At 34.4% G+C, this 27,581-nt stretch overlaps 3 protein-coding genes across 6 annotated transcripts; 2 read left to right on the forward strand and 1 right to left on the reverse strand.

Moving 5' to 3' along the window:
• On the reverse strand, positions 1-551 carry LOC142506092 (uncharacterized). The gene is made up of 2 exons (XM_075619241.1): positions 72-551; positions 1-24 (listed from the first exon to the last, which is right to left on the reverse strand). Exons 1-2 carry the CDS (start codon positions 549-551, stop codon positions 1-3), a joined length of 504 nt encoding a protein of 167 aa, XP_075475356.1.
• A 7,228-nt stretch (positions 552-7,779) lies between these two features.
• LOC142542736 (ubiquitin carboxyl-terminal hydrolase 4-like) lies at positions 7,780-11,733 on the forward strand. Of its 3 annotated transcripts, none has more exons than XR_012819577.1 (7): positions 7,780-8,229; positions 9,176-9,289; positions 9,803-9,901; positions 10,376-10,561; positions 10,832-11,013; positions 11,086-11,635; positions 11,687-11,733. XR_012819577.1 is itself a non-coding variant. In XM_075649536.1 (6 exons), exons 1-6 carry the CDS (start codon positions 8,089-8,091, stop codon positions 11,489-11,491), a joined length of 1,128 nt encoding a protein of 375 aa, XP_075505651.1. In that variant the 5' UTR covers positions 7,780-8,088; the 3' UTR covers positions 11,492-11,733. The 3 variants fall into 3 exon arrangements, 1 of the variants encoding a protein (XP_075505651.1); XR_012819578.1 differs by having other exon boundaries at positions 11,086-11,621; XM_075649536.1 differs by having other exon boundaries at positions 11,086-11,733.
• Positions 11,734-20,886: 9,153 nt separating this feature from the next.
• LOC142542750 (ubiquinol oxidase, mitochondrial-like) lies at positions 20,887-25,720 on the forward strand. 2 transcript variants are annotated; one of them, XM_075649571.1, is made up of 4 exons: positions 20,905-21,340; positions 22,410-22,538; positions 24,485-24,973; positions 25,365-25,720. In XM_075649571.1, the coding sequence occupies exons 1-4, from the start codon at positions 21,041-21,043 to the stop codon at positions 25,422-25,424; spliced, it is 978 nt and encodes a 325-aa protein (XP_075505686.1). In that variant the 5' UTR covers positions 20,905-21,040; the 3' UTR covers positions 25,425-25,720. The 2 variants fall into 2 exon arrangements, with proteins under 2 accessions (XP_075505694.1, XP_075505686.1); XM_075649579.1 differs by lacking the exon at positions 22,410-22,538 and having other exon boundaries at positions 20,887-21,340.
• The last annotated feature ends 1,861 nt before the right edge of the window (positions 25,721-27,581 follow it).

The following is a 27,581-nucleotide window of genomic DNA, read 5'->3' on the forward strand; positions in this document are numbered from 1 at the left end:
CTATGATTCATAACATAGTTTGTCCTACATTGGAGAAAAGCAGGAGAGAGTGTCTCTAGGATCATGCCAACTTGAGTTTTTTCATCAATGTTCGCACCATTGATATCAGCATCATTGAAATGATTAATCATTTTCAACACATGCTCATGAACTGAAGAACCGTTCTTCATCTTGCAGTTCATAACTGCTTTCACGCTATGAACTGCTTTCACAGCTTCATAGCGTGCTTGTTCAGGTGGACGTCCAAACATTTGTTGTAGAGATTCTATAATCTCTTTAGCAGTCTCAAAGGCTTCATGCTTAGCTCTAAGCACTTCATTCATTGATGCTAACAGGTAGCAACGTGCCTTGTTGTTTGCAACAATACAATTGTTATATGCTTGTGACACAGTCCTTGAAGCATTAGCTGGAGGCACCGGAGGACAATCCTCCTTGAGGACAAAATGGTAACTTTCATTGATCAAGAGGATATTCATGTTGCTTTTCCATTTAGAAAAATTTTCACCAGTCAAAACTTGTGATGCAAGAAGAAGAAGAATAGGATTTGACATATTTTCTGAAATAATGAGAAATATTTTCAATGTGCAGTTGCATAAATATCACAAAATAATTTAAAGACAAAGTAAATAGAATGCATAAAAGCACGTGATAATACACAAAACATGTTACTTGAAGTCTTAAAGAATTATAATCACCACAATTAAATGTCGCCGTAGGGTAGGTCAAAATTGCTAATTATAATAAGACTTTCTCAATTAATAAATGCTATATAAAATATCTCATATTTCTAGCAACTTTTAATTTCTTATAAATTTTAGTCAAAAAGATAATTAACTAATTTAATCACTTTTTTTATGAATGTAACCCACCGTATCAGATTTTAAAACTTAATTTAGTAATTGCCTCCGTAGGGTAGGTCAAAACTAAAATACATTTTAAAATCTTATCTGGAACGACCCAAGGCTATCCCGATCTTGGGCTCTGACTATGGGCTCTCTCTGGAACTCTAGACTCTTCCCTCACGGGCTTTCCATAGGTTCGATCCTGGGGAGGTACAAACTCCAGTGCATGGGCTGGAGTAGCTTATGAGTAACGATGCCTATGGATAGCCCGTGAGGGAAGAGTGTAGAGTTCCAAAGAGAGCCCATAGTGAGAGTCCAAGATCGGGATAGCCTTGGGTCGTTACAATAAAAGGATATATAGGTACTTAGCACAATCCTGGTACCAATTGAGCTACATGTGGTCTTAGGTTCGATCCTGGGGAGTTACAAACTCCAGTGCATGGGCTGGAGTAGCTTATGTGTAACGATGCCTATGGAAAGCCCGTGAGGGAAGAGTCTAGAGTTCCAGAGAGAGCCCATAGTCAGAGCCCAAGATCGGGATAGCTTATGAGTAACGATGCCTATGGAAAGCCCGTGAGGGAAGAGTCTAGAGTTCCAGAGAGAGCCCATAGTCAGAGCCCAAGATCGGGATAGCTTATGAGTAACGATGCCTATGGAAAGCCCGTGAGGGAAGAATCTAGAGTTCCAGAGAGAGCCCATAGTCAGAGCCCAAGATCGGGATAGCCTTGGGTCGTTACATTATCTCATGGAAAACAACTTTGCTATTGTAATTTGTAGACACCCTCCGTAGGGAGGACATAATAAGAACGTCTCGAAGCGCTACAAAAAACTCACGGTATTGTTCTAACGGTGGAGACCAAAGGTTAATATTGTCATATTACCCGCTCCCACTCATTATTTTACAAAAATGTATTTGATTTATAAAATAACTCTTATTTTATAATAAATAGTGAATTTAAACATTTTAAACCACTAATATAAAATTTATAAAATAACTCTTATTTTATAAAACTGTTAATCAATTTAAACATTTTAAATTGTCAAGTCCTTTAATTTTAAACAAATTAAAATTATAAATATTGCGTGCATCACGATAAAGGCACCACAAGCAGTACAAGAATAATTTTAAAATTAACATGCACATGCCTTGAACACATCAAATCAATCATCATGAATACTAGATATATTATGCACGAGACATAGGAACCGATATTGAAAAAACAAATTCGCAATTTGTTGTATGAGATAACACTATAGAAAAAATTGTCACCCTCGATATTTAATATTTAAATTAAATTTTAAACATTTTAAAATTATAAATCGATGATGACAATGATTGAAATTTAACAATTAAATTCATAATATTCATTGATCAGTCCATACATCAACATGAATGTAACAATCAAATTGCATGGAGAAAAAATAAAAATAAAATCATGCTAATTACAGGAAAGGCTTTGACGAGGGAGTGGAACATATAATCATAGACCAACCAAGATAAATAAGCACGAATGTATCCGAAATATAGAGAAAAAAATCTCTATAAAATTAAATTAGTATAGAGTGTTGACCGCTCTGATACAAATTGTTAATTTCTCAAACCGAATTTTAAAAATAAATTATATTTTGCGGAAGCTTGGCATAGATCGAATCGTATAAAACAACATTTTCCACCAAAATTACTTTGAGTTAAGATAATGTAATTCTTCCACGCCTATTCTCTCGAACCAACGAACTGACGTGTGGGCGTCACCAAAATATTGCTCTTCTTTTTTCTTTTTCTCGCTTACCAGTACATTGATATATTTCTCTATTTATAAATCTCAACCATTGAGAAAAATCAAGAGAAAAAATATGATTGTGAAGAATATCTCTTAATTTGTCAAGATTTTTGATCCCAAAATCATATCTTCTATATATGATATAAAAACAAACTTTTTATTTAAATTTAAAATCACCTCCCTCTTTTAGGGAAGTGATTTACGTGATTGAAGTGGAGGAGGCATGATCTCCTCCACTACTCAATCTATTATTATATTATATATAACATTTCATATCCTTTTATATATATATATATATATATTATCACAAGGATTATCATGAATAATGGAGAAGATCTCATCACCATCGTAATTCAAAAATTAGTTTCACAAATATTTATCTAATAAATATTTCAAATAGAAAATAATTGATATTAATAATTTAAAATTAAATATTTCGAATGTGTATCTTTTTGTGATCTCTATCACAAATTATTGTTTGACAATTAATTCAAAATTAATTGATTGAGATGAGATAAATGAATCGCTAAAGAAAAAATATTTTTCTTTACGATTTTCCAAACAAATTAAAATTGAGCAATGACTTAAAATTCAAAAATTTTATGTTAATAAATAAGTGTTGGAAGTAAATCGGAGATGACATGGGGAACAATGGATGTGGGGACCCGGACGCTAATTCATTCCTTAATCGTCTTTAGGAATAATTCAACCAATTATAATAAACAGGGTCTAATTTTTTTTAAAAAAAATACAAAGCGAAAACGTAATGTAATTCAATTCAGATTACATACTAAACATAAACATACAAATCTTGTATTATCTACAAGAATTCAACTAGGTTCAACTATATATCAGTGTTGAATCCTAAGTTGCTTCGAAGCCCGGATCTCCACGCTATCTAGTCCAGCCTCGTTCTCTTCTTGACCCTGATCCTATCCCACCTGTTGCCATGCACACATACAAACAAGACAACAGCCGGATAACTCCGGTGAGAATTACATTCTCAGTATAAATCATGTATACATGCAATCATAAAAACAATATAACAGCATATAACAGATATGTCTAACATGTATTCAAATCAGAATATAAATCCATATCAAGAATAAATCATATTCTAAACATGTACCATCATCAGCAACATAATTCATCATGTACCCTATTCATGAACATAATCAACATAACTCAATGTAAACTGTCAATTAGACTCATGACTCCACATTTTAGACTAGACTCAATCCTAGTCTAGGGATCCCGGTTTCCAGATGTGGGTATTCCCATATCGACCAACAGTAATAGAAAAGACTCCAGTTCTATCCACGTCGATATTGTATCGATCACCAGTAATAGAAGAAGCTCGGATTCTATCCACATCGGTATAGTATCGATCACCAGTAATAGAAGAAACTTCGATTCTATCCACAACGATATAATATCGATCATCAGTAATAGAAGAAGTTATAATTCTATCCACATCGATACGGTACCGATCACCAGTAATAGAAGAAGCCACATTTCTATCCATATCGATAGGCAATCATCCGGTGACAGACTTTGGCACTATCGCCAATACACTATCTTGTGACATCGTGCAATGTGCCCGTGGCGATCCCACCACTATCAGGCGCTTCTGTCACAAGATTACTCATCTAATACCTACTGTCTATAAATCAAGAGAACAAGTACATCAATCAAATCAATACAATAAGGTAAAGTATGTGATTTAGGGAAACTCGAGCCAAACTTCACTCGAGTTGTGCAATCCCAACTCAACATTAATTTATACCTTTATCTTCTCGGTCTGACGAAGACGAAGTCCCGAATTCAACTCTGTCCATACCCAATCTGATAATGACAATCGAATAGATACAATATCAGTATATAACTCAGTTCAAAACCTGTTCTGATTAATACTCAAATCAAAACATAATCTGATCAATGCCAATCGACATATGATATCACAATACCATCTAAATCAATACCGAATCTGATCAATATCAATCAACTGATGTTTCGACGGTATAAAAATACAGTCTCGATAACCCCGTCAATTCCAACACCACAGATATAATACCAGAACTCATAATCAATATCGGGGCAACTCATAATTTCAATAACAATACAAATCTGATATCGAATCTCAATCAATCAATTCCAAAAATCATAACAATTACATAACCAGTCTGTTCTTTAATCTGACTTCGATTATACGATGTCCACTGTATCAGAAACACCATATATGATTCCTATTCAATTCTAACAATATCATAATTTCAAACGACATCAAAACGTAACAAAACTTACGCCCAGTTGTAGCTGTCGTCTCTAGAAGCACGGTGCTGTACTCAGATTTAAAATCAGACGGACGGAATTTACGTGACGTTCAATTTTCACACATCAGGAACTTGGAGCTTCGGTTTCTTTCTTCTTTCATTCTGAATGATTGACGTTGCTTATATATATATATATATACATGCGTTGCTTACGGTTATGGCAAGTGGCTTGTTGCATGTTCTGCACGTGCGCGCACAAAGTCGCGCATATGCGCCGGAAGCCTTATCCGAACTACCGGACTGCTCGCGCATATGCGCGCACATAAGTCGCGCATATGCGCGAGACCTTTTGTCGCGTGCCTTCACCATTCGCGCATGTGCGCCGAACTCTCTGGACGTTCCGCGCATGTGCGCGTATTGAGGTCGCGCATGTGCGCCCAACTCTCTGGACCTCTCGCGCATATGCGCGAATCTAAGTCGCGCATGTGCGCGCATGGTTCTGTCTTCCTCGCGCATGTGCGCCCATACATGTCGCGCATGTGCGCGGGGACTCTTCTTGCACCTCATGTCAAATCTTCTTTCGGCTCTCCCGGTCTGATCTTTTCTGTCTATAATCATATCAATTAATCAATAAATCATTTCAGATTAATCTCGGATTACAGTAATTAAAATCTCGGGCCTTAAAATGGACCTATAATTTCAAGCTCCAATAAAATTGATAATAAATTAAACTCTTTAATTTGCATATATTAATTTTATCAATTCCAAAAATATTCCACTATAAACTTGGAATTGCACTCTTGAAAAAATAGATATAAAATTACTCAACAAAAATTGAATAGTCCATTGATATAGTCAATACATGTGAATCAATCCTCCATTAATTGTCTATAATTAAAGCTAGGTAATTTTCACTTAACCTCTTTAATTATATCTTTTTCCTTAAGTCTCATTGATTCTCCAATGAATAATATGTTTATGATCTAATCATAAATTGAGCGCTCTTATTATTCAAGTCCCGAATCAACACTTAAGGGAACCATTTATCTATCTTCTTTTACGAAGGAATGGATTTCGTCTTGTATATTAATATTCCCAGCTATTTATTTTATTGTATTTCCAATGTACCAAGAACTTTGACATCATATAATTTGTGTCATTACTCGATATGTCAAAAAATACAATATCATAAATAGGAGTTTATTAATTACTCAGAATTATGATTGACTCATATATGACCATCGTTGATTATTAATTGAAATCTCAATGAGATACGGAAATTTAAAGAGATTCAAAATTAATCATGCTCCAATCCTATATAATCAAATTATATAATGTGTTTTCATAATAATCTCATTAATAATAATCCAGATAAGATTATTCTAAAATGGACCACGCTAACAATTTTAAATTAAAGATCCCAACTTTAATTTATAATTGCGGACATATTTAGATCATTATATTTTAAATATTATCCTCATGTATATAACACTTATATACAAATATTTAAAATCACATAATAATAATCCTGGGATTCCAGATATTTATAAAGCATCAAAAAACATGCATGCAAAAACAATATCGAAATATTTCTCACATTAATTAAAAACATTTGTTTTTGGGCACAAAACCCAACAAAAGCTTCCTCGATTTGGAGGAGAATCAAGTTAGGGCTAGGGCAATCTGCAAAGACGCGAAGGAAGACTTAAGATAAACGAGAAATCCTTGTTTTTTAGACTAAACCCAAATTGTTGGATTAAAATCTGAAATCCAACACAACAAAATAAAAATTTAAATCTTAAAATACCTTAATTTTTAAGTGAAATTTTCGGTATTTCGGTATATATCGAAATACCGAAAACATTTAAAATACATACCATATACCGTACCGAAATTTTCGATATCGTATCGAAAATTTCGGTATACAGTTAATTTCTGATTGTTCTGTATGTGTCGGTATGGTAGTGTAATATTAGTATCATATAAGGGTAAAATTGAAAGAAAAATTTGGTGTTCTCCTAGGTAGTTAATATGATGTGCTCAATCTTAATAAAATAAAATAGATTAAAAAATTTATAAAAATATGGGATATATAACTAACTTTTTTAAAATAATTAATAATTTAAAAAATCAATGCACGTAAATGATATGGTCATATATTTGTAGTATATATGCATTAAATTTTAATTAATGTGCATATAAAATAAGAATAAATCTCTTGTGAAGAGTTTCACGGATATATATTTTTGATATGAGTCAAAGTTGATCTATACACAGAGTAAAAATTATTTTTTTATTATGAAATTCAATACAAAACATTGAAAATCATGAATATATATACGATATTGCAGAACAAATTATTTTAGTAATGAACAAAAGATAAAAATTTGAGTATAAAATTAGAATAATTATATTAATGCAATACTTATTACACTTATTTGTGTGCTCAAATATCATATATTAGTATCAAATCTGAAAAAATTTATATTGAATATAATATATTAATGTGAAATATTTAATATTATGTATCAATTTTCATACGAAAAAACATGTGTCGTTAATATCAAAATTTGTTATACATATTTGGTACTAAAAATTAATATATTTGCTAGATCTTAAACATTAATTATTAAATTATATATCATTTATTAATACTAGTTCATGGTTTTATAGCGAATTTTCATATAAAAAAAATGTGTCATTAATATCAAAATTTATTATAGTTGTTCGTATATTAATAACATATCTAAAATATCATATATTTATTCAAAAGTTTCGATTTTTTTATATCGAATTTCATTAAAAAAGAAAAAGAAAAAAGAAAACAGATATGATACTACAAAATCGATTTGACAAAAACAATACATTTTATTATTGGCACGGGAATTTATTGATCATTTTGCTCTAAAATTGTCCCATTGATTTTGCATTTTCACGGTAAACGACCGAATCAGGCAAAAACTCGTTGTCGTTTTGAGTTTACAGAAAGATCTCGTAGACAATTCTCATGGGACACCTAGGCGAAGAAAACAATTTTCACACACCCTAGAAACTCCTTAAATTCAAGAAATAGGTATCAATCCATACTGATATCCATCGCCCCAGTCTCGGAACCGATTGAAGTTGATGAATTAATTCTGGTTATTGTGAACAAGTAGTTGCAAGTTTGGAGGGATAGAGGAATTTTGGTATATGCTGGATGGTGTCACAGTTGCGATGGGTGTGACAGGTTCCAAGTTAGAGAAGGCTTTAGGCGATCAGTTTCCTGAGGGAGAGCGGTATTTCGGGTTGGAGAATTTCGGCAATACTTGCTATTGCAACAGCGTGCTCCAGGTGGGATGTTGTTGTAGCGTTCATTTCTTGTTTATTGTGATTTTAATTTCTCGTTAATTGGGGGCTTTGATGAGTTTTGGGATGTGTGTTTTGGATTTTGGGATGTTTTCCTTGGTCATTTCGATTTTTGTGGTCAAGTCAAAAGGAAAAGCTAGGAGGTTTCGATTGTGCATTTGGCTATCTCTAAGGAAGACTTGATTTAATCATGGGTCGCAGTCTCGGGAATCGACAAAGTTCCAGGTTAATATGGCTGTGTAACTATAACATCGTGGAATTTCGGCTATTTTGTGGAGGTTGTCGTCGCGGAACGGAACTGAGTTTTTTTGGTTGTCGCGGCTGCTGCATAACATTTTCTGTGATTTTTTTCAAAATTTTCTTATTTTGTTCAATTAAATTTTTTCCAAATTATATAATTATTTCTATTTTTATTATAAAAGTAATCCACGACGATAACCGCAACATTTTCGTTAAATATCAATGGAACTAGAACAGCAGCCTCGAACCATGATTATAAGTTTATATTGCTTTGTTGATTTTGGTTTTCTTGAGTGCCGATTTCAGGATAAGAGTTTATTGGGTCTGCCATGTATTTTTTTATTTTCTTATGAGTTTGATTAAATGGGTTAAAGTAAAAAATTTGGTGTGTTCTGGTTTGGTTAATTTGGTCTTGGGGAAGAAATTGATATGCCATTTGTGAAGGAAACTGGATTACTGAATTTCAAGTTACAAACTGGATTGCAGAATTTCAAGTGTTAGTTACTGCATGGATGGCCTCAATTTGTCCTTAATGCAATCTCAATGGCTGTTGCTGAGATCTCCTGTCTGTTTTTACCATGATGAGTGCTGAAAGAAATGTGTTTTGAAAGTGTAGCAACAAGCCTTTTATTGTATGACCGTGATGAGAATCTTGAATGCTTCCTTACTTCGATGTCACTTGTTTTTGCAGGCTCTTTACTTCTGTGCGCCGTTTCGTGAACAACTGTTGGAATATTCTTCAAGGAACAAAACAAGTGAAGCAGATGAAAATCTCTTGACTTGTCTTGCAGAGCTGTACTTCCAGGTAGTAGATTCATTGCTGAACTAAGTGTTTAGTCTTTGGCTGCTTTGATACATCTTTGAGCATTCGAACTGCTTATAAGCTTCTTACTTGACTGATCAATTTATTTTGTCGGAATTTCGTGAACTTAATACATGAGGCCAAATCGCTTGCTTGGTAAAAGAATCCCTCTGATGTGAATGTGTTTATCATGGTTCCAAGTGCACCTTGAAATACTTTTTTCATAATTTTCATGGCTCATTTCATGGTTTTAATCATCATCTGCTAAATAACAAAAGAAAAGCTTTGGTAATTACCTGAAAGGCTGAAACATTGGTTTCTCGACATTTGTTAACCAGTAACTATCCATGAGAAATTTGGGAAAACACATGGCTGGTTCATTTTGCCTGATTGGTTTAGCAGCCATCAGTTTGGAACGAAGCCACATTGTGTATTGGTGCTGTTGTTGATTTGAATGCCTGTAATTTGGCATACTCTGAGATTTTGCAAATTAATGTGTTAATTAATTTTGTGCAGATAAGTTCACAGAAGAAGAAAACAGGTGTCATAGCTCCAAAACGCTTTGTACAGAGAGTAAGAAAAGAAAATGACCTTTTCCGAGGATACATGCATCAGGTGTGTTTTTGGTGAACGCTAGCTTCTTTTGCCACTTGGAAGCACTGTGTTGGTTTCAATAGAATCTAAGTTGTCCAAGCTTTTTTTTTTTCGAGTGCCAAACGTTTCCTGATAAATCCTTTTTTCACCATTAATCTATTGTGATTAAAATTCATGTCTGAAGCATAGATACGTGTTTGTGGACACCAAAGTTATTTTTTTTTGTTCATTTGATTCCTGAAATTCACATCAGGGATTTGTTGTCACGAAAGATTTTATTATAAACATTCAGAACATTTATTGTTTTGCTATGTGGTGGTTGTTCATATAGCTATGAACCTTTTAGTTCTTTTAGATGGCAACTTATTGGAAGTTTCGACAATTAAGCAAAAGTTGAGTATAGATGGTTATGAACTTTACAATATACTAATCTTCTTCATTATAACTTTCTCTTTTCAAGCTTCAAGATGATGTGATATCCATGCTTTCATGCAGGATGCCCATGAATTTTTGAACTTTTTGTTAAATGAACTTGTCGACACACTGGAGAAAGAGTCTAAAAAAGTGCCAAGTATTCCACATACTTCTTCTGTTGAGGGTCTTGCAAATGGGCTGAGCAATGGCCCTATAAATGGTGTTAAGAAGGAAGCATTAGTTACCTGGGTGCACACAATTTTTCAGGTTAACACTCTGGGAATTTATGAAAATGATAATTTTTGGATTCAAATTTTATTGGCTGAATCTCCACTCACATCAGAAATGTGCTGTACCATGATATAAAATGATCATTGCTTGCGTGTTACGCCTTTTTAGCAGAGCTCAAGCTTTATCATACATAGCATTTTAGTAATTTTTTATTGTTTGAGAACTCATATAATCATTACGTGATGTGGTTGCCAAATGTTGATATGCTTCTTGCTCATTTTATCTCTGACTCTCGGCGAGACGCAGGGTACTCTTACCAATGAGACAAAATGTTTAAGGTGTGAGACAGTTACAGCAAGGGATGAGACATTCTTAGATCTGAGCCTTGATATCGAACAAAACAGTTCAATTACTAGCTGCCTCAAGAACTTCAGCTCCACTGAAATGCTGAATGCCGAGGATAAATTCTTCTGCGATAAGTGCTGCAGGTAGGCGCCTTTCTTGACGTCTATTCTTACTGAGACTTGTCAGAAAAATTAAACTCTGTACGCTAAACACAGTTTGCAAGAAGCACAGAAGAGGATGAAGATAAAGAAACCCCCACATATCCTCGTCATTCATCTCAAGCGATTCAAGTACATGGAGCAGCTAAATCGGCACAAGAAGTTGTCCTATCGTGTGGTATTCCCTTTGGAACTAAAACTCACCTGCACCATGGACGATGTTGACTCCGAATACTCATTATTTGCCGTGGTAGTACACGTAGGGAGTGGGCCGAATCATGGGCATTATGTCAGTCTCGTCAAAAGTCACAATCACTGGCTGCTCTTTGATGATGAAACTGTTGAGATGATTGAGGAGTCGGCTATCCAGACGTACTTCGGTTCAGCTAACGAATATGCGCCCAATATTGACCATGGATACATTCTCTTGTATGAAAGCATCGCTGGCGATAAAGCTGAATAAAATTTGATCCAACAATGAGAGCCCCTTTTCGTTTTGGTTTAAAGTTCCATAACATGTGGCCGTGCTGAGACTTGGTTTTCATGTACAGTTGGACAGTGAAGGGATTTGCACTTTGTTACAGACTGCTTCTGTTACCTGGGAGCAGTTATTACATACAGAAATAAGAATGACTAATACTTGACTGTTACCTGGGAGCAGTTATTACATACAGAAATAAGAATGACTAATACTTGATTTACCAAGTTCTATCCATTCATATCGGGCCAATCATGTTAACTTATTATAAGCCCCAGAAACAAATTACGTTGTTTGTTCTCATCATGAAGCAAAACCGATTGGAAATTGACTTTAATTGTGAATTGATTTGATTAGATCGTTTCACAATATATTTACTAAAAAAGTAATGGTATTATAGTAAAATAATTAAATTTAGTTATATACCAATGATATAATAAAAATAGGACAATTTATTTAAAAATATCCAACTCTCTTTTCAACTTTTTTTTTTACTACCCATCTCTTCAAAACTTGGTTTTAACTATCTTATTTTCTAAAAATTCCAAGGATACCGTGATTCCTTCAAATATAGTATGTGGCATTGTTAGACCTATCGAGCCTGTTCTTAAAGGCATATAGCCCCAAGACATGCAGCTACGCAAGGTTTCCAGTATATATACCATATTCAAATGATCAATTTTTTTATTTTTTATTATTATAAATTGTTCATCATGCTTCCGTATAATAAATTGAACTATCTACTTCTTTGACCGGAGTGCCGCCGGGTTTTATCCACCGGATTTTACAGACTGCTCCTCACAGCCTAACCACGCAGTCGCAACAGATGGTTCATGACGCAGATTCCTTCAACAACACCTAGCACAACCTTGTTTCGTTTCCTACCTCAGGGTGTATAGTAAAATAGTTTAATTTGAAACTAATACATGAGAGGGGCAAAAGTTTTGGTTCTTTTATTCAAACATAACAAATTATTATTATATATTAACATCCTGTAGAGGAGGAAAAACTTGTTTAGCTACTTATAGTAGCCGAACTTACATCACACATAAATTTAAAAGAGAAAATATTACAAATTATTTTGAAGAAAAACAAAGAGGTTGAGTGATGCCTTCACTTTTTTCCGCCTGATTATTTATAGAAGTCCTTGACAGATTTGTATTGCGGACTTCAAACTCTTGCCATAACTTTTCTTTAATATCTTCCAGCTGTTGTTTGACATTATTTCTTGAGTGGGTCGAGTGGGTGGTTGAGTGGTCCCTCCACTTGAGTTGTCTTCTTCCTAGATTATTAATCTAGAAACAGCTTGTTCTTCTGATCTTATCTCATGGCATAACCAGTTTATATGTATCTGGATTATATCATCTGATATCTCATTTCCTACTTCTTTTAGCCTATTGTGGTAGGCTTTGAAATTCATCAGCTATTTTCTTATTCTCTTGATACGTCTTTTAGAAACCTTCAAATATGTATAATACATTTTCTTCAGGTTTCGACTTTGTTCTTGTGTATTTTACTAGTTCCCATTTATTCTTTATTTATAGGTGTAATTGGGTCCAAGTTTTCTTGTTCATTTAGTGGGTTAGTAACATGTCCACTTTCTTTTGTCGGGGAATCTTTTACTTTTGTTATCTCCAAGAAAAGTGATTAGGATCACGTGTCCACTTATTTTTGTCGAGAAATCTTAAACTTTTGATGTCCCCGAGGAAAACGTGGTTGTGGTCCTTCACCACTTGGTCATGTCTTTGCAAGATGCTTCCTGTCTGATCTAGGTTTGAAGCTCTTACCAAATTCTGGCTCCTTTTGATTTAGGCATTCTGGGCAGATCTGTTCTGACCATCTTCCCACATGAGCCATGTTGCAGAATTTCCGATGAGTTTCTTTACACCCCAGCAGCTTGCTATTCCACAGAAGATTTCTTTTCTTTTCAAATAGATCTTCTGCAAAACTTGTGATTTTTCCTATCATAGTATTTAACAGGAAAGATCCGTTACCGAATTATGATAAAATTTAAACGGAAACTTTACTTTGTAAATCTCAGTATGACAGACCCATAGATCCCATGCTCTTATGGTGGAAATGTCGTCTTCAGTTATTGAAGCAACAAGGAGTGTTTCTTCTGCCGGAGGATACTTGATAAATTTCTGGAAATTTGAATCTGGCCTCCTTAACTTGATAAAATGAAAAGCTTCGTGTAAGCCTTTCCCTACTGGTTCTGAGGATGTACTGAAAAAATAAAGCTCCAGGATGTCTCCTCTAGACAAATAGTCATTATTTGCCCAAGTTTAATGAATAGCTTCCTGAATCCATTTTGATAGACCTGAAATTTCTGAGAAGCTAGGTGATGTGGTATAAACTGAGGCAAGAGCCCTGAATTCATACCATGATTTGTCCTCCTTTGGATATGAACTTGGTTTCATCTATACCCTAAGATATTTTCCGGAAACATCAACCCTGATGGTGGCGGGGTTCATGCCTACTCTTGTTTATAATTTCGCCCAGTTTTGTTGATACACCTGGAATGGAGAAACTGTAACTTCATTGGTACCAACCTTAGATTTACCCTTCTCAGTATTCGATCTAAGGTTGATCTTTCTCTCTTCAATCCCCCAGGTGAAAGGTTTACTTGAGGACTCGAGATAGGGATCTGGAGTTCTCAATTTTTTTCAGCCGACTCGTCTGGAGATGGTCCCGACTTAACACTTGTGCTAGGGGCCTTTGAATCCTTTGCTCCAGGTATAGAGTCTTGTACTCGAAAACTATCAATTTGGGAAACCAGTGGCTTCTCAATGCCTTGGAGGATATGCCTTTGTATTAAAGACCATAACTGAGTATATGCCTATAAACATCATGTAATTCGATCAGAGACAACTCTCTTATCGGCTCGTTGTAGTCTTCCCACAACTTCTGCATTTAAGTCTAGCTTGTTAAACTCGTTTTGAAGTATTTCAAAGTGTTCCCTCAAATGCCTCTGTATTTTCATGATGACAACGATATCACCGCTGTCCATCTCCTGTTAAAAAATCTGCAAGAATATTTTCATGAGATTTTATAATCAAAATATCAAAAATATAATTTTGACATAGAGCTTTGCATCTTAATAATCTTGCTTTCTCAGGTTTAGATTTTAATATATTCCTTAAGAAAACTTTCACATGTGTGCTATCAACCTTTAAAGTAAATTTTTTTGCAAGTAAAAATAATGAACAATTTTCAAAATCCCTTTTTACTGCATAGAATTCATTTTCGTTGATATGTCATCTTATGGCTTCTGCATCCGAGAAAAGTCCACTGCAATATCTGCACGGTCGTTCTCCTTTTGGTGTGAGCTTGGTTAAAATTTCCGCCCACCAATGATCACTGACATCTATAAATAATACCAGATCATCTTCATCATGAGGAATAGTCATTTTTGGAAGATTTTTACAAACCTCCTTTAGTTGACTGAGTCCCTCCGTGTGTTCTTTTGTCCATATAAATTTTGCATCTTTTTTCAGGTAAAGGACTGAACACCTTTCTATGTTTTGCTAGATTTTTAATAAACATCCCAGCAAAATTAACAATTCCTAGAAAACTTTGAAGTTGTTTCTTTTCCTTTAATTCATTTGGAAAATTTTGCACTTTTTCTACTGTATGATCCTGCAAAATTATTCCTGACTCATCAATTTCTATTCCGAGGAATTCAATCTTTCTTGAGACAATGACTGCTTTCTTTCTAATAGAACCAGTCCTTCCTTTTTATAAACATCAGAGAAAATCTCTAGATGCTTAATATGTTCTTCCATATTTTTAGATGCAATTAGAACATCATCAATATAAACAAACATAAATTTAAAATAATTTTTGAATAGATTATCGATTTTTCTTTGAAATATCTGAGGTGAATTAGCCAATCTCATTGGTAACACTTCCCAGATATAATATCCTTGTGGTGTGGAAAAGCTGTGAATTTCTTGCTTTCTTCCTGCACCCGAATCTGGTAAAATCCAGACTTACAATCGAGTTTAGAGAATATCTTTGCATTACGTATGCAACTGATTAGATGTTCTCTACTAGGTATAAAATACCCAACAAACTTCAGATTTTTATTAATTTCTTGATAATTAATAACTAATCTGGGTTTGTTCCTTTTTATTTCACCATGATTTATTACCAGAAATCCTGGGCTGCTGTATGGTGAAATTCCTGTTTTGATCAAATCAAGGTCCAAATATTCCTTGATTATAATCTGCATATCCCTTTGATCAATTATATTCATTGGGATAGGGTTGCAACTGACAAATTCATATTCTTTACCTTCCTTAATTTTAAGGCAAGCTTTGAGTTGATTTTTGTCCCACCATGCCAAGGGATCATCATTGTAATTTTCTTTGATCTTTTCTTGACATCTTCTAATGATACCTTAGATTCAAACTCTGCCTCATTTTTATGTAGAGCTATCTTAAGGCATTCTATGTCTTCTGGTTGGAGCTCTTTTTCTGCTCTTAGTTGAAGTATTGTTTCTCCAAATCTTCTAGAATCCTTCATTTTTGGGTTCATAAGTTTTCCTTCATCACCACGCTTGCTGCGAAATTGAATGTAAATTTTTCTGTAAAATGCCTCTCTTAATCGATGGACTATGATTTTATGATCACATGGTATTGTAAACACTAATCGTCTAGTCTCATTTTCTTGAGTATAGGACTTGAACATTTGTAGAAAATTATTTCATAGCAATATGTCAGCTCCTGTATCATGAAAATAAATCGCTGGTGTTTTGACCTTATACCAAGGCGTTTGTCCAGCACCTCCGATTACAATTTCGGTCATTTTAATCCTCTTACATAAGATTAAGATTCTTCTAGAGAAATCTCTTCCAGCAATCTTTGGTAGTTCTTCTTCCAAATTATTTAGAAAAACCCATCTTTTTGCTGTACAGATTCTCGCGCCTGAATCAATATAAGCAGAAAAATATTCTGCCTTATATTGTTCGTATAACATTTCTACTGGAATGTATATCGAGAAAGGACTTGTGGTCATTGGATTTTCCACATCCTATCTTCTGCCATAAACTCCATTCCATATTCTAGACGTTTCCATGGTTTATGTTCCTTGAGAAACTCTAGTCCAAAAACCAATCGATCTGGTTCTTTCCCTGGAATTCTTTTGATATGAACTTCCAATTCTCCGATATTGATTACTATCATAGGTTGCTCTAGATAGTATATGATATTACAAGGGAATTGATTCTTTTGTTTTGTAATATCAAATACTATTTCTACTTCTTTCCACTCTTCTGGGCATCTGAGCTTTTCTATTGTAGAAAATTTTTTTAGCTCTTGTTGGGTTTCTTGGACATGTGTTTTTCCCCACCTTTAACTTGTAATTATATCCCCTTGAAAAGATAGTCTTCTTGATTCCAATCTAAGAATTTGATTCCTCTATAGAATCGATTTGTCTTGTATTTGGATATCTGTTTCTGTATTAGGGGAAACTCAACTCTTTCTGGATAAATTGTCTGAGCAACCTTTCCGAATATCTAAGGTATTTCAATGAACTCATTTTTAATAAACAATTCTGAATGATGTGTATTAGATAGAGCATATGAAATTTGATAGGTAATAGAATATGGTCTATTACCTTATTTCATTAGTATTTTTTCCTTGAAATTCTGATGTAATGTCAAGGCTCGACTGAAATCTTGATCTGTCATATTGTAGGCAATTCTTGGATAGATTACTCCTACAATCTTTCCTGCGCAGAGATTTCCTGAGATAGTTCCCAGTACTGAATCTTGAATGTTCCCCATTCTTTTATCGCATATAGCAATATTAACGGGTGAATCTATTCCTTCTTTGAAAGTTTGCGCTTTATTCGTTCTATTATTGCTATTTGCAGGTTTGACCGAAAGATGGTTAAAGCCAACAAAAGGGAAAGAAAGTCAAGCTGCGCAATGCCATGTCAGAAATACCCGGAAAAATAGGAAAATAGCACAAAGAAGTATCCGGACCCCTACATGGACCCCGTGTAAGGGTCCGTGCCTAAAAAACCGAGGGAAGATTTTGACAGAGTCTACACGGACCCCATGACGGACCTGTACACGGGGTCCGTGTCCATTAGCATCCGAGAATGAGTTTTACAGTGTCTACACGGACCCCGAGACGGACCTCTACACGGGGTCCGTGTCCAGCGTTTCCGGAAAGAATTTTTAACAGTGTATACACGGACCCATTCCCTGATGTATGCACGGGGTCCGTGCCCTTGAGATCAGACTCAAATTTGCCGAAGATTTGGTAGAGATTTTGGGGAGATATAAAAAGAAAAAACCTAGATCATGAAGAGTGACTTTTGACTTTTTGGCAAGTTTTTATTGGGAGACAATTGCAGAGAAGACGGCGACGGTTTGGGAGAAAATAGAGAGAACCGCACTTCACACGCAAGATTCGCTGCACCATCGCTGAGATTTTCTCCTATCTTGTTTTCTTATTTTTAATCATGAATTCGAATATTAGATTTTCTTCTAGTTTTGAATTTATGGAGTAGTTTTTCTTGTGATCAGGACAACGACAGGAACAAACTTTTGATTTCGTTCATTCATTGGATTATTTGATTTATGAAATTATTTCATGTTATTGATTAATGTTTACGTAATTTTCGTGCTTTTAATTTGGTCAATTATTTGCATGTTTGTTGTTTGATCTTGACTCAAAAGAGAATAGATTAAACTTAGCTTCAAAAATATTGATCAACACACGGTTAAACCGACTAGAAATAGTATTCGGTTTCAAGGTGCGATTTTAGGCGACAGCTGTGATTCCATCGTTGAATAATGATTTTTTGTTTAATTAAATTCAATTAAAAATAATTGTACTGTTAAATGAAAATAGGATTATAAATTCTAGAAATAGATTTATAGTTAATTCAAGGAATTTCATCGTGACATCGAATAATCTGTAGTTAATTAATTCCAATGCGTGATAATAATCAAAGTTTGGACCGTTGTGTGTTTCCGGTCATTTTGTTGAATTTGAAAATTTCCCAAGTTTGAACTTGTTCTGCAAATTCGATATTAGTTAATAATTTAGCATATCTTAATTTAATTTAACTAGCTTAAATTATCATCAAATCACTTATTATTGTTTGCATAGATTAAATCGAATAATTTAAATCTTAGCACTTAAATAATAGTTTCTGTGGGATCGATACTTAGACTTGTCGTCCATTTACTATAACTTGACCTAGTCCGCTTGCTAGAATTATTCCCAACCAAAATTGACGGTCAGGCCTCTTGCTCCACATGTCCAGCAATTACAATCTTTATAACTTTCATTAGCTCGAGTATGAGCTCTTCTGAAAGTTTTATTTGTAGGTGTTCTTCCTATGCTTTGAGATGTACTCGATGCTTGGGATGATATCCTACTTTTTGATGATCCACTTCTTTGTCCAGATTTGTAATATCTGGCTTTCTGTCTAGACCAAAATGTTCTTGGTTTCCAAGAACTTTTCCCACTTCTGGCGTAAAGATGAGATCTAAAATTCTTCATTTTCCGGCTTTGTGGTTTGCTTAAAATAATTGTTGGAAGATCATTTTCTTTACAACACAAAGGAGTTCTTTTATTAATACCCCTTAAGCGTTTGTAATTCTTTTGTAATGTTACCATATGACATAATTCTGCCAATTTTCCTTTGAGAAAAGAGGCTCTTCGTGCCAACGTATCCGGATTTCCAGTGACATATTCCCTTATAAGCATTTCTCTCCAGGGACTTGGCATTTTGGCGAAGAAAAGCTGCATAACTATATTTTCTTCGACCCCTGAGTTTCCATCTATATTTGGTGAATAACATAATATATTCATCCACTAAACATATGTCATGTAATTCAAGGCTATACAGAGATTGAGTATATTTCTTTCTCTTCTCTGTATCTTGACTGTTAAAATAGTCTACCCCTATAAATTATGTTTTAAATAGGGTAGCCATTTTTCCAGCTATCTCACTAAAAGATTCTCTAGCTAGGACTGAGTCTTTGGTTTCTAATGAAGTTATGTCCCAAGCAATTTTAACTGATCCTACAAGACTCATTTCTAAAAGCTTAATGAATCCTTCTATGTTGAGATCAAGTGTTCCAGCGGTGATTCTCATAGCAGATGTCCAGTCATCTATGAGATCTTCTCTATTTTTGAAATCTAGTACATCAAGGTTAAGCATAACCCCATAAAGATGTATATGTTCTAAAACAGTTTTTCCATGGGGTGTTTGGTGCAAGGGAATTTGATTTCTCCTTGTCCTTGTTCCCGCTGGGTGTGATTCTCCACTCATATGGAAATCGGGTTGAGATTCTCTCATATATATATTCTGAGATCCCACACTTTCTCTTGCTGGTTCCTGAGAAGATGACCATATTATAGAAGGTTGTTCACCTCCCGTTGTGTTCATCCTCAGATCTACGACTTTGAGATTTGCAAATGATTCTGCAAGGTCTTGTAGATCCTCAAAACCAGTCCTTTCTAAAGTTGTCATCAGATTAATTTTTTTTCCGAAACAGATTTAATAAGATTATTCATTTTTTCTTCTTCAATTAAATGTTTTAACACTACTTTGGCCTTCCCTTGTTGATGTAACATGAGTTTAGTACCAAAGGATGGTGGTAACCTTCCTTATGAAGTTCTCTTACTAGAACTTGGTTGTTGTTCTAGGATTTGAATTCTTGTTCGAATATCCTTTAATAGTCCAAGAATTTTTTCCTGGTTTTCAAGGATTTTTTTTCCACATTTTATGGTACATAATACATCATATTGCCATAATTTTGTACCGTCTTTTGAATTTCTCTAAGATCTCCTGCGAGTTTAGAGAAATATGGTACTATTTCTAAGAACATGTTATTTTGAATCATAAGTTTACCTTAGGACTTTGATAAGTTCCTTCTTGATATCTAACATTGGTTAGATCTTCGTATTTCAAATATTCCAGAGTTCTGAAATAATTCCTGTAAATAAATAATCTCGAACCTGGGTTCAGATTCACGTTATTTGAGATAATTCTCTTACTCAAACATTTAATTACTTCATAATAATAAATTTGTATGTTTGAAATAATTTTACCTCAGCTCTAATACCATTTCAGGCCCAAAAAATCAACCATTTGAATTTTTCACAAATAAGTACACATAAGGGTATTTTTGTCTTTTTAACTTCTTTTTAGGTAGTGGAATCAAAAATTTTCATTGTGAGTATTACATTTAAAGTTTAGTTGGGTTTGAGTATTTTTTCACAATTTACCCATAAAAATATCCATTTTTTTAAAAAAAATTAAAATAATGTCTGAGTATAATATAATTTTATGGTACCTTTGTAAACCTTGCGTGCAACCGTCACAGAGTACAATAGTTCCTGTAACTTGGAGAAAAAGAAACGGTCGGTCCCCGGGATTCCGGACAATGGACAAGGGCATTTTCGTAATCTCCTTAGTCAGCGCATCCGTTGCTTATTTGCTTTTGACCCGATGCGCATGTAAATTTTGCTGCTTCCACGTTCGGTTCATTGGGAGACTACGAAGATGAATCGCTTGGTGGTGAAGCGCGTGGTTATCGGCCGTGGTTTTAGCAGTTCCTCAGCGGCGGCGACTCCGTTTGATGTGTTTGGGGCGGCGAAGGGGCAGAGTTTGGGCTTGTCGGTGGGATGGAGGCGGTTGTTGAGCTCGGCGGCAGAGCCTTCGGCGTCGGGGACAGAAAAGAAGGGGAGTCACGACGTGGCACTTGAGAAGGTGGAGAAAGGTGGGATTTCGAGCTACTGGGGAATCGCGAGGCCTAAGATCACTAGAGAAGACGGCACTGAGTGGGTTTGGAACTGCTTCATGGTAAAATGATAGATCGTGTAGCTCTGCTGCTTCTCTTTGATTTTACTGCCTATTTTGGATCGAAGATATGATTTGATGCATGCTTGTTACCTGTTGGTGTATTGAATGCATATCTCTTTGTTTTTATTTATCTGTTTTGTATGTTGTTTCGTGCTCTTCTTTTGCCGCCTGAGACAACCGTTAGCCTGGAGTCATGATTCTCAGAAGCTTTTGCAGTTGTTGATATGCCATGGAAGCAACAAATATCACATCCTATTCAATAATTGAAACCATGCCAGGTGTTGTTTCTATACTAGGAGACCTGTTTACGTGTTAGAAGCTGCCAATTTATGTGAACGTATGTGTATCTGTAATTTTTAATGGTTCGGAACAGTGTATGAGTAGACGTCCTAATTTTGGTCAGTCTATCACTCTATAGTGCTAGCATAACTTCAGAATTTTGATGATCCATAGAGTGGAATGTGTGTCTTAGTTTGAGCTAAAAGATGGGAGCTTGATGAGTTTGGGCAAGTAATTTGATTTGGTGCGACACAGCTCATGATATATGAATTTGTCTATCTGGAACTACTCATACTACCGTAGTGCCTTACACGAGGTCCGCATCTCATTAGACTGTATAAGGGATTGGGAGTGCATGATCTGTCTTGATTGTCAATTGAGTTAGTAGGATGCGGTGTTTGTTCTTCTAAGCTGAGATCTCTCAATTTCTGTAGATGTGTTGCTGCATTCTTGACACCAACTCCAATTTGAAAGTCATGGTTTAAACGAGAGGAACATAACAATATGATCTCTAATTTTGACTTTGAGCAAAAATGTTATGAAATGACTGGTTTGTAGATTGGCTGTGCGTGGGCTTATTAGTTTATTTATTAAATAGAAAATTAAACATCAGAAACTGCTTCTTTAATGTTTACAACAGTTCAACTGTGAGGTAGCGAATTGAAGTTGTATCTAGATGTCTTAGTGTGTGGTAATACATCATGCAATCAAGCACTCAGGTTTCTGAGTACTAATTACCTGTATTTTGGCTAAGTCCCTGAACACTTCTGATTTCATTTTTGTGGTGCAGCCATGGGAAACTTATCATTCAAACTCGTCAGTAGATCTTAACAAGCATCATGTTCCGAAGAAATTTGTTGATAAAGTAGCATACCGAACAGTGAAACTTCTTAGAATTCCCACAGACCTATTTTTTAAGGTATTTTGTTTTTTGTTTTTTAAATTATCTTCCGGTTTCTTTTCTCTTTTCTCTTTTCTGTTTTCTTTTGGATTCTGCTGCTTAGATTATTATCTTGAGATATGTGAGCCCTAATATTATTTCATTATAAGTTTTTATTATGAGCTTAAGTGTTTGAGGAAATACAGTCACACTTGTTTGAATTTTCTATTAGTGTTTCCATATCCTGGGTTACCTCGTTTCATATTATCAGTTATAGGTTCTCAATTCAGTGTCTGAGCAGATGTCATTAAGTTGTTCTAGCAGTGTGCAAAACAACAACCACCCTGTAACCGCACCCAAATCCACCAAGTTTAAGTTGTTTTTAGATACATCTATACACAAACGCTGTAGTATGAACCTTTACACGAATTACACTCACAAAATATAATGGTTTAAATGGATACCCAAGCACTTAGCTAACCTTATTGTAGTTTATGTGAGAGTATACAGAGGAGAAGAAAGAAGATTATTTATACTTTATTCATCGGTAAATGCCCTGCATTAAATACAAAATAGAAATGAAAGGATAGCACCCTAATCTAATCTAATATAATCTAATCTAAACTAACCAATGTTTAAAATACAAAGATAAGATGACATCTTATCTTAAAAGATAAGTCCTATCCTAACAAGATTTCGGATCTTCAACACTTATACATCCATTTAACTTGTGCTCCAATGATCCTGAGAATTAATTCAGCTAAAACAAGGAAGGCTTCGTTGACTGAGTTTGTTGATTTTCCCATGTCTCCAACTGGATCAACCCCATTATCTATTTTCCTTCTGCCTTCAGCCCTTTCCCACCACTCCTCCTTGCCATAAGCTCTTTTTGGCATTAAAAAGAGAGAAAAAACCCGATAATAAGAGATACAATTTATTTGAATGCGACACAATTAACAAAATATTTAAAATATTAGAGTACAGAAATGACTAAGAAGCTCATATGTTTCTGCAATGTGTGGGCATTGGCGCTGGTTATTTGGGAAGAGTAACAAGCTGACAAGGGTTGGTGAGCTTGGTGATGGTAAACTATACTATTGCTGCATTGTTTGAGCTGGATTGAGTTGGAAGACTTTGCGAATTCTTAGCGCTGTATATGATGTGTCAAAATTTCATATTATAATTTGTGCACACACATGTAAGGTGTGTAGGTGTTTATGTAGATGGGGTTAATCACAAAAGCGCAACCAGTTTATTCATGGCCCAAATTATTTGGAGCCGTCTTCTTTTTTTTGAGGGGAGGATATGGATGTAAACTCTATTATGCACACTTTTTCTCATTTCTATTAAATTACCACCATTGATACTTGGAATTAGTAAAGTCTGAAAGCAACTGCATCACATCACAACTGCATTTCACTTATGAAATCATATGGTTTAGGTTATTGCCGTTGGATCAAAGTTAAAACTCTGAATCTTTCCTTCCTCTTCGGGTTTATGTTTAATTTTTTTGACTGTTGGATATTGTGGCTATGTTTGGATTCATGCTAGATGTGTGGTATCTGAAAACGAGTCTTAAAAATTTTGTTGGAGAATGTAATATATGCTCGATTTTCTCTCTGAAGGACGTTTTTTTCTGCAGATGTTCCATCATGCAAGAATTTGTTGGGTTTGATAAATTTCTAATAGCTTATGGAGCATTTTAAAATCTGAAAACGTAGTCTTTTAGATTATGATACAATATAATAATGAAGTTTTCTGGGATTGGTGAAAAGTTGAATGAAAATAAAAACTATATAGGAAAAAGTGAAATTGGACAGAAATGTGCTTTGAGAAAATAGTGAAAGGGTTTTGTTTTTTATTTCCAGAGAATAAAAGCATGGTTTTGAAAATGAACATGAAATGTAGTAACCACTTGTACGCTCATCTTGACAGCATAGTATGTATTTTAATGATTTCATTAATACATAAGGTTCTTTTTGCAGAGGCGGTATGGATGTCGAGCAATGATGCTTGAAACTGTGGCTGCTGTTCCTGGTATGGTAGGAGGAATGCTTTTGCATCTCAGGTCTCTGCGAAAGTTTCAGCAAAGTGGTGGCTGGATTAAAGCATTACTTGAAGAAGCTGAAAACGAGAGGATGCACTTGATGACCATGGTAGAGCTTGTGCAGCCTAAATGGTACGAGAGATTTCTGGTGCTCACAGTTCAAGGAGTCTTCTTCAATGCCTTCTTTGTACTGTACTTGATGTCTCCGAAACTGGCTCATAGAGTTGTTGGTTACTTAGAAGAGGAGGCCGTGCATTCGTATACTGAGTACCTGAAGGATATTGAAAGTGGTGCCATTCAAAATGTCCCTGCTCCAGCTATTGCAATTGACTACTGGAGACTTCCTAAAGATGCGACTCTGAAGGATGTTATCATTGTCATCAGGGCCGATGAAGCCCACCATCGAGATGTCAACCATTTCGCTTCGGTATTGTCAGCTGACCAGCCTAAACTTTTTTTTTTAGTGCAATATAATGTTTAAATGCCTGAATTGTATGCTTTGGCCTTCGTTTTTTATTATTTATTTATTGTTTCATCTTCTTCCACACCATATCTTTTTTGCCGTTCTTTTGCACACTCCCAACGTAGTTCTGAACAATTAATACCAGGACCCAAACTCAAAGATAGTCAGGTATAGAAATGGTATGAGAACCTCATCATTTACGACTTGGGTTGGTTGAAATATTATCTTCTACGAAGAAATTTGTGATGTTGTCTAACTTTGATTATAGGAATGACAGAGCATATGCATGGGGTTAGAATTTTACACTTTCAGCTTCGATAACAAAATACTCACACAATGAAATTGTCATGTGCAGGATGTTCATTTCCAGGGGAAGGAATTAAGAGAGGCACCAGCTCCTCTTGGGTACCATTAATTTTGGTTGCGTTTGAAGTGTTTTGATTCTCAATGTCCATGATGAATGTTGCAGAATGAGTGGTTCAAACACTTATGGTATATTGATCAGATGTAGCAGAAACGGTGGCTTTTCTATGAAAGGCACTATTTTGTTATGGTCTTTGGTGTTTGTTAAGAGGTCTGTATAGTGTTAGATGAAGTAATGTTGGTATTATCTTGGTTGAAAATACACAGTATGTCGAGTTCAATTCAATAATGAGAATGATTGGAGAGTACAGTAAGTGCAAATAAAAAATTTGAATGGCGTGTGTGATATATCTTAAAATTTTATATGATGATGTGATATGACTAATGTGTTCCAATTACTTGAAAATAGTAAAGAAAGTAGGCCATATGACAAAGATTGAGTTATAACATAATAATTTATAAAAAAAATAAATCTTTTCAAGCTGTTCGATATTATCGTATATGTATTAGTCTTCTAAAAGTATCATTTTCACAGAGATTGATATACGATAAACTTATGTCAAGCACAATTTGTTAGTTATCTAAAACGATAAATGAATTAATTAATAAATTAACTTGAAATTCAAATAAAATTATGAATCAAACAAAATATAAATAAAATTGAAAATAAAATAATAATCAAATACTTGTTATGATCTCAGTTCACTTATCTCTTGTTTGTTTCTAATGATTGCATTTTAATTATTAAGTTATAGTTTTGGCGGACTTTCCTAATTTATCAATATACTATGGCGAGCTATGTTAATTAAATTAACAAAATACAATAACCAACTGTCCTTGTGTTAATTAACTATTGCAACCGAATTAACGAACCGTGAAATCCTCTAACTTTGAAATTTCGGTCAATAGTTATCAACATGTACCCAACCTCTATGCAAGTTTCTAGATCCATAAATTATGTTACCCCGTCAAGCTATAAAATCTCATATCGGTCTCAATTATAACATATAAAATAACTTAGAAGTTGATCATTCTCCAAATATGCAATAAAAACAATAACGTAATCACGTATACTTGAAAACAAAATTCAATCTTCAAAAAGAAATCAAAACATAAATGTTTGGGGGGTAACATCCCCTGAATCCTAACTAAAATAAAAGATAAAAAGATAATGCAGGGTTCTTGTTCATCGATTTCTTCTTCTTCTGCGGCTTCTTGTTAGTTTATCCCTTGGGTGGCTCCTTTGTGCATCTGATTGCCCTTCGTGAATTTAGGTTCCCCTTTCTTTTATTTGCGTCCCAGAATCCTCGAAAATCCTCATTCCTTTTAAAAAATCCGATCATATTATTATTTCATTGTCGTGTTGCGTTAGGGCAGTAAATTGAGACTACCCTAACACGAGCCAGATCCATACATGTGTTCAATAGGACCTGAGACGAGAAATAAAAACGAATCTTCTTATTATGGTAACTAATTGTAAAGTTCAGTTCATGTACAAATAACAAATACACTAAAAAATATATAAATATATTAGTAATAATATATTACATTAATAACAAGTTAACAAATATTTGAAATTATTAAATCAATACTACTCGTTTAACTGTTTTAAAAATAAAAATATTTATTGAATTTGTATAATCTAGTTGTCGGACAATTTCTCTCGAAAAAAGATAACTCATCACTATTAATGTCTGAACTTCTATCATGATTTAAAAATAGTTGACGCTACAAGACTTCATCAAGCTAGTTAAATATTCATTTTTTAAATTCTCCAAAACCAACAAAACTTGAAATTATAATGATATTGTATCTACATGTTATTAAAAATTATTAAATATGTGATAGCATAAACAAAACCAACAACAGAAAATGATTAACGCATAATTCAACAAATTTATGTGAACAAAAAAATCATAAATTATGTATCATGAGTATGAAATTATCAATCGTTACAATTCTCGATTTTATGTTGCTAAAGGAATTATGCATAAACTTGACAAACCAACAAGATAAATGAAAAAACCCAAAAAAATATTCTAAATCTCCCACAAGCCCACATGAATTTTGGATAAACAACTCAAAAAAAATATAACTCAATAGTACACTAACAAAATATAGGATTCACGTTCCATAAGAATTGTAAAACCAAAATTGAAGTGGGAAACATATACATAATTCATTTTTTTTTTGGTTCTCAAAGTGAACA

The sequence above is a fragment of the Primulina tabacum genome, chromosome 1 (assembly GCF_025594145.1).
Source record: "Primulina tabacum isolate GXHZ01 chromosome 1, ASM2559414v2, whole genome shotgun sequence".
Classification (NCBI taxonomy): Eukaryota; Viridiplantae; Streptophyta; class Magnoliopsida; order Lamiales; family Gesneriaceae; genus Primulina; species Primulina tabacum.

Excerpts from the sequence above, each read along its gene's own strand:
- LOC142506092 (XM_075619241.1), bottom strand. The coding sequence starts at position 551 with ATGTCAAATCCTATTCTTCTTCTTCTTGCATCACAAGTTTTGACTGGT. Across the intron at positions 25-71 it reads ACATTGATGAAAAAACTCAA|GACAAACTATGTTATGAATC; the intron begins GTTGGCATGATC and ends TCTCCAATGTAG.
- LOC142542736 (XM_075649536.1), top strand. The coding sequence starts at position 8,089 with ATGCTGGATGGTGTCACAGTTGCGATGGGTGTGACAGGTTCCAAGTTA. Across the intron at positions 9,290-9,802 it reads TTGCAGAGCTGTACTTCCAG|ATAAGTTCACAGAAGAAGAA; the intron begins GTAGTAGATTCA and ends AATTTTGTGCAG. Across the intron at positions 11,014-11,085 it reads TTCTGCGATAAGTGCTGCAG|TTTGCAAGAAGCACAGAAGA; the intron begins GTAGGCGCCTTT and ends CGCTAAACACAG.
- LOC142542750 (XM_075649571.1), top strand. The coding sequence starts at position 21,041 with ATGAATCGCTTGGTGGTGAAGCGCGTGGTTATCGGCCGTGGTTTTAGC. Across the intron at positions 22,539-24,484 it reads CCACAGACCTATTTTTTAAG|AGGCGGTATGGATGTCGAGC; the intron begins GTATTTTGTTTT and ends TTCTTTTTGCAG. Across the intron at positions 24,974-25,364 it reads ATGTCAACCATTTCGCTTCG|GATGTTCATTTCCAGGGGAA; the intron begins GTATTGTCAGCT and ends TGTCATGTGCAG.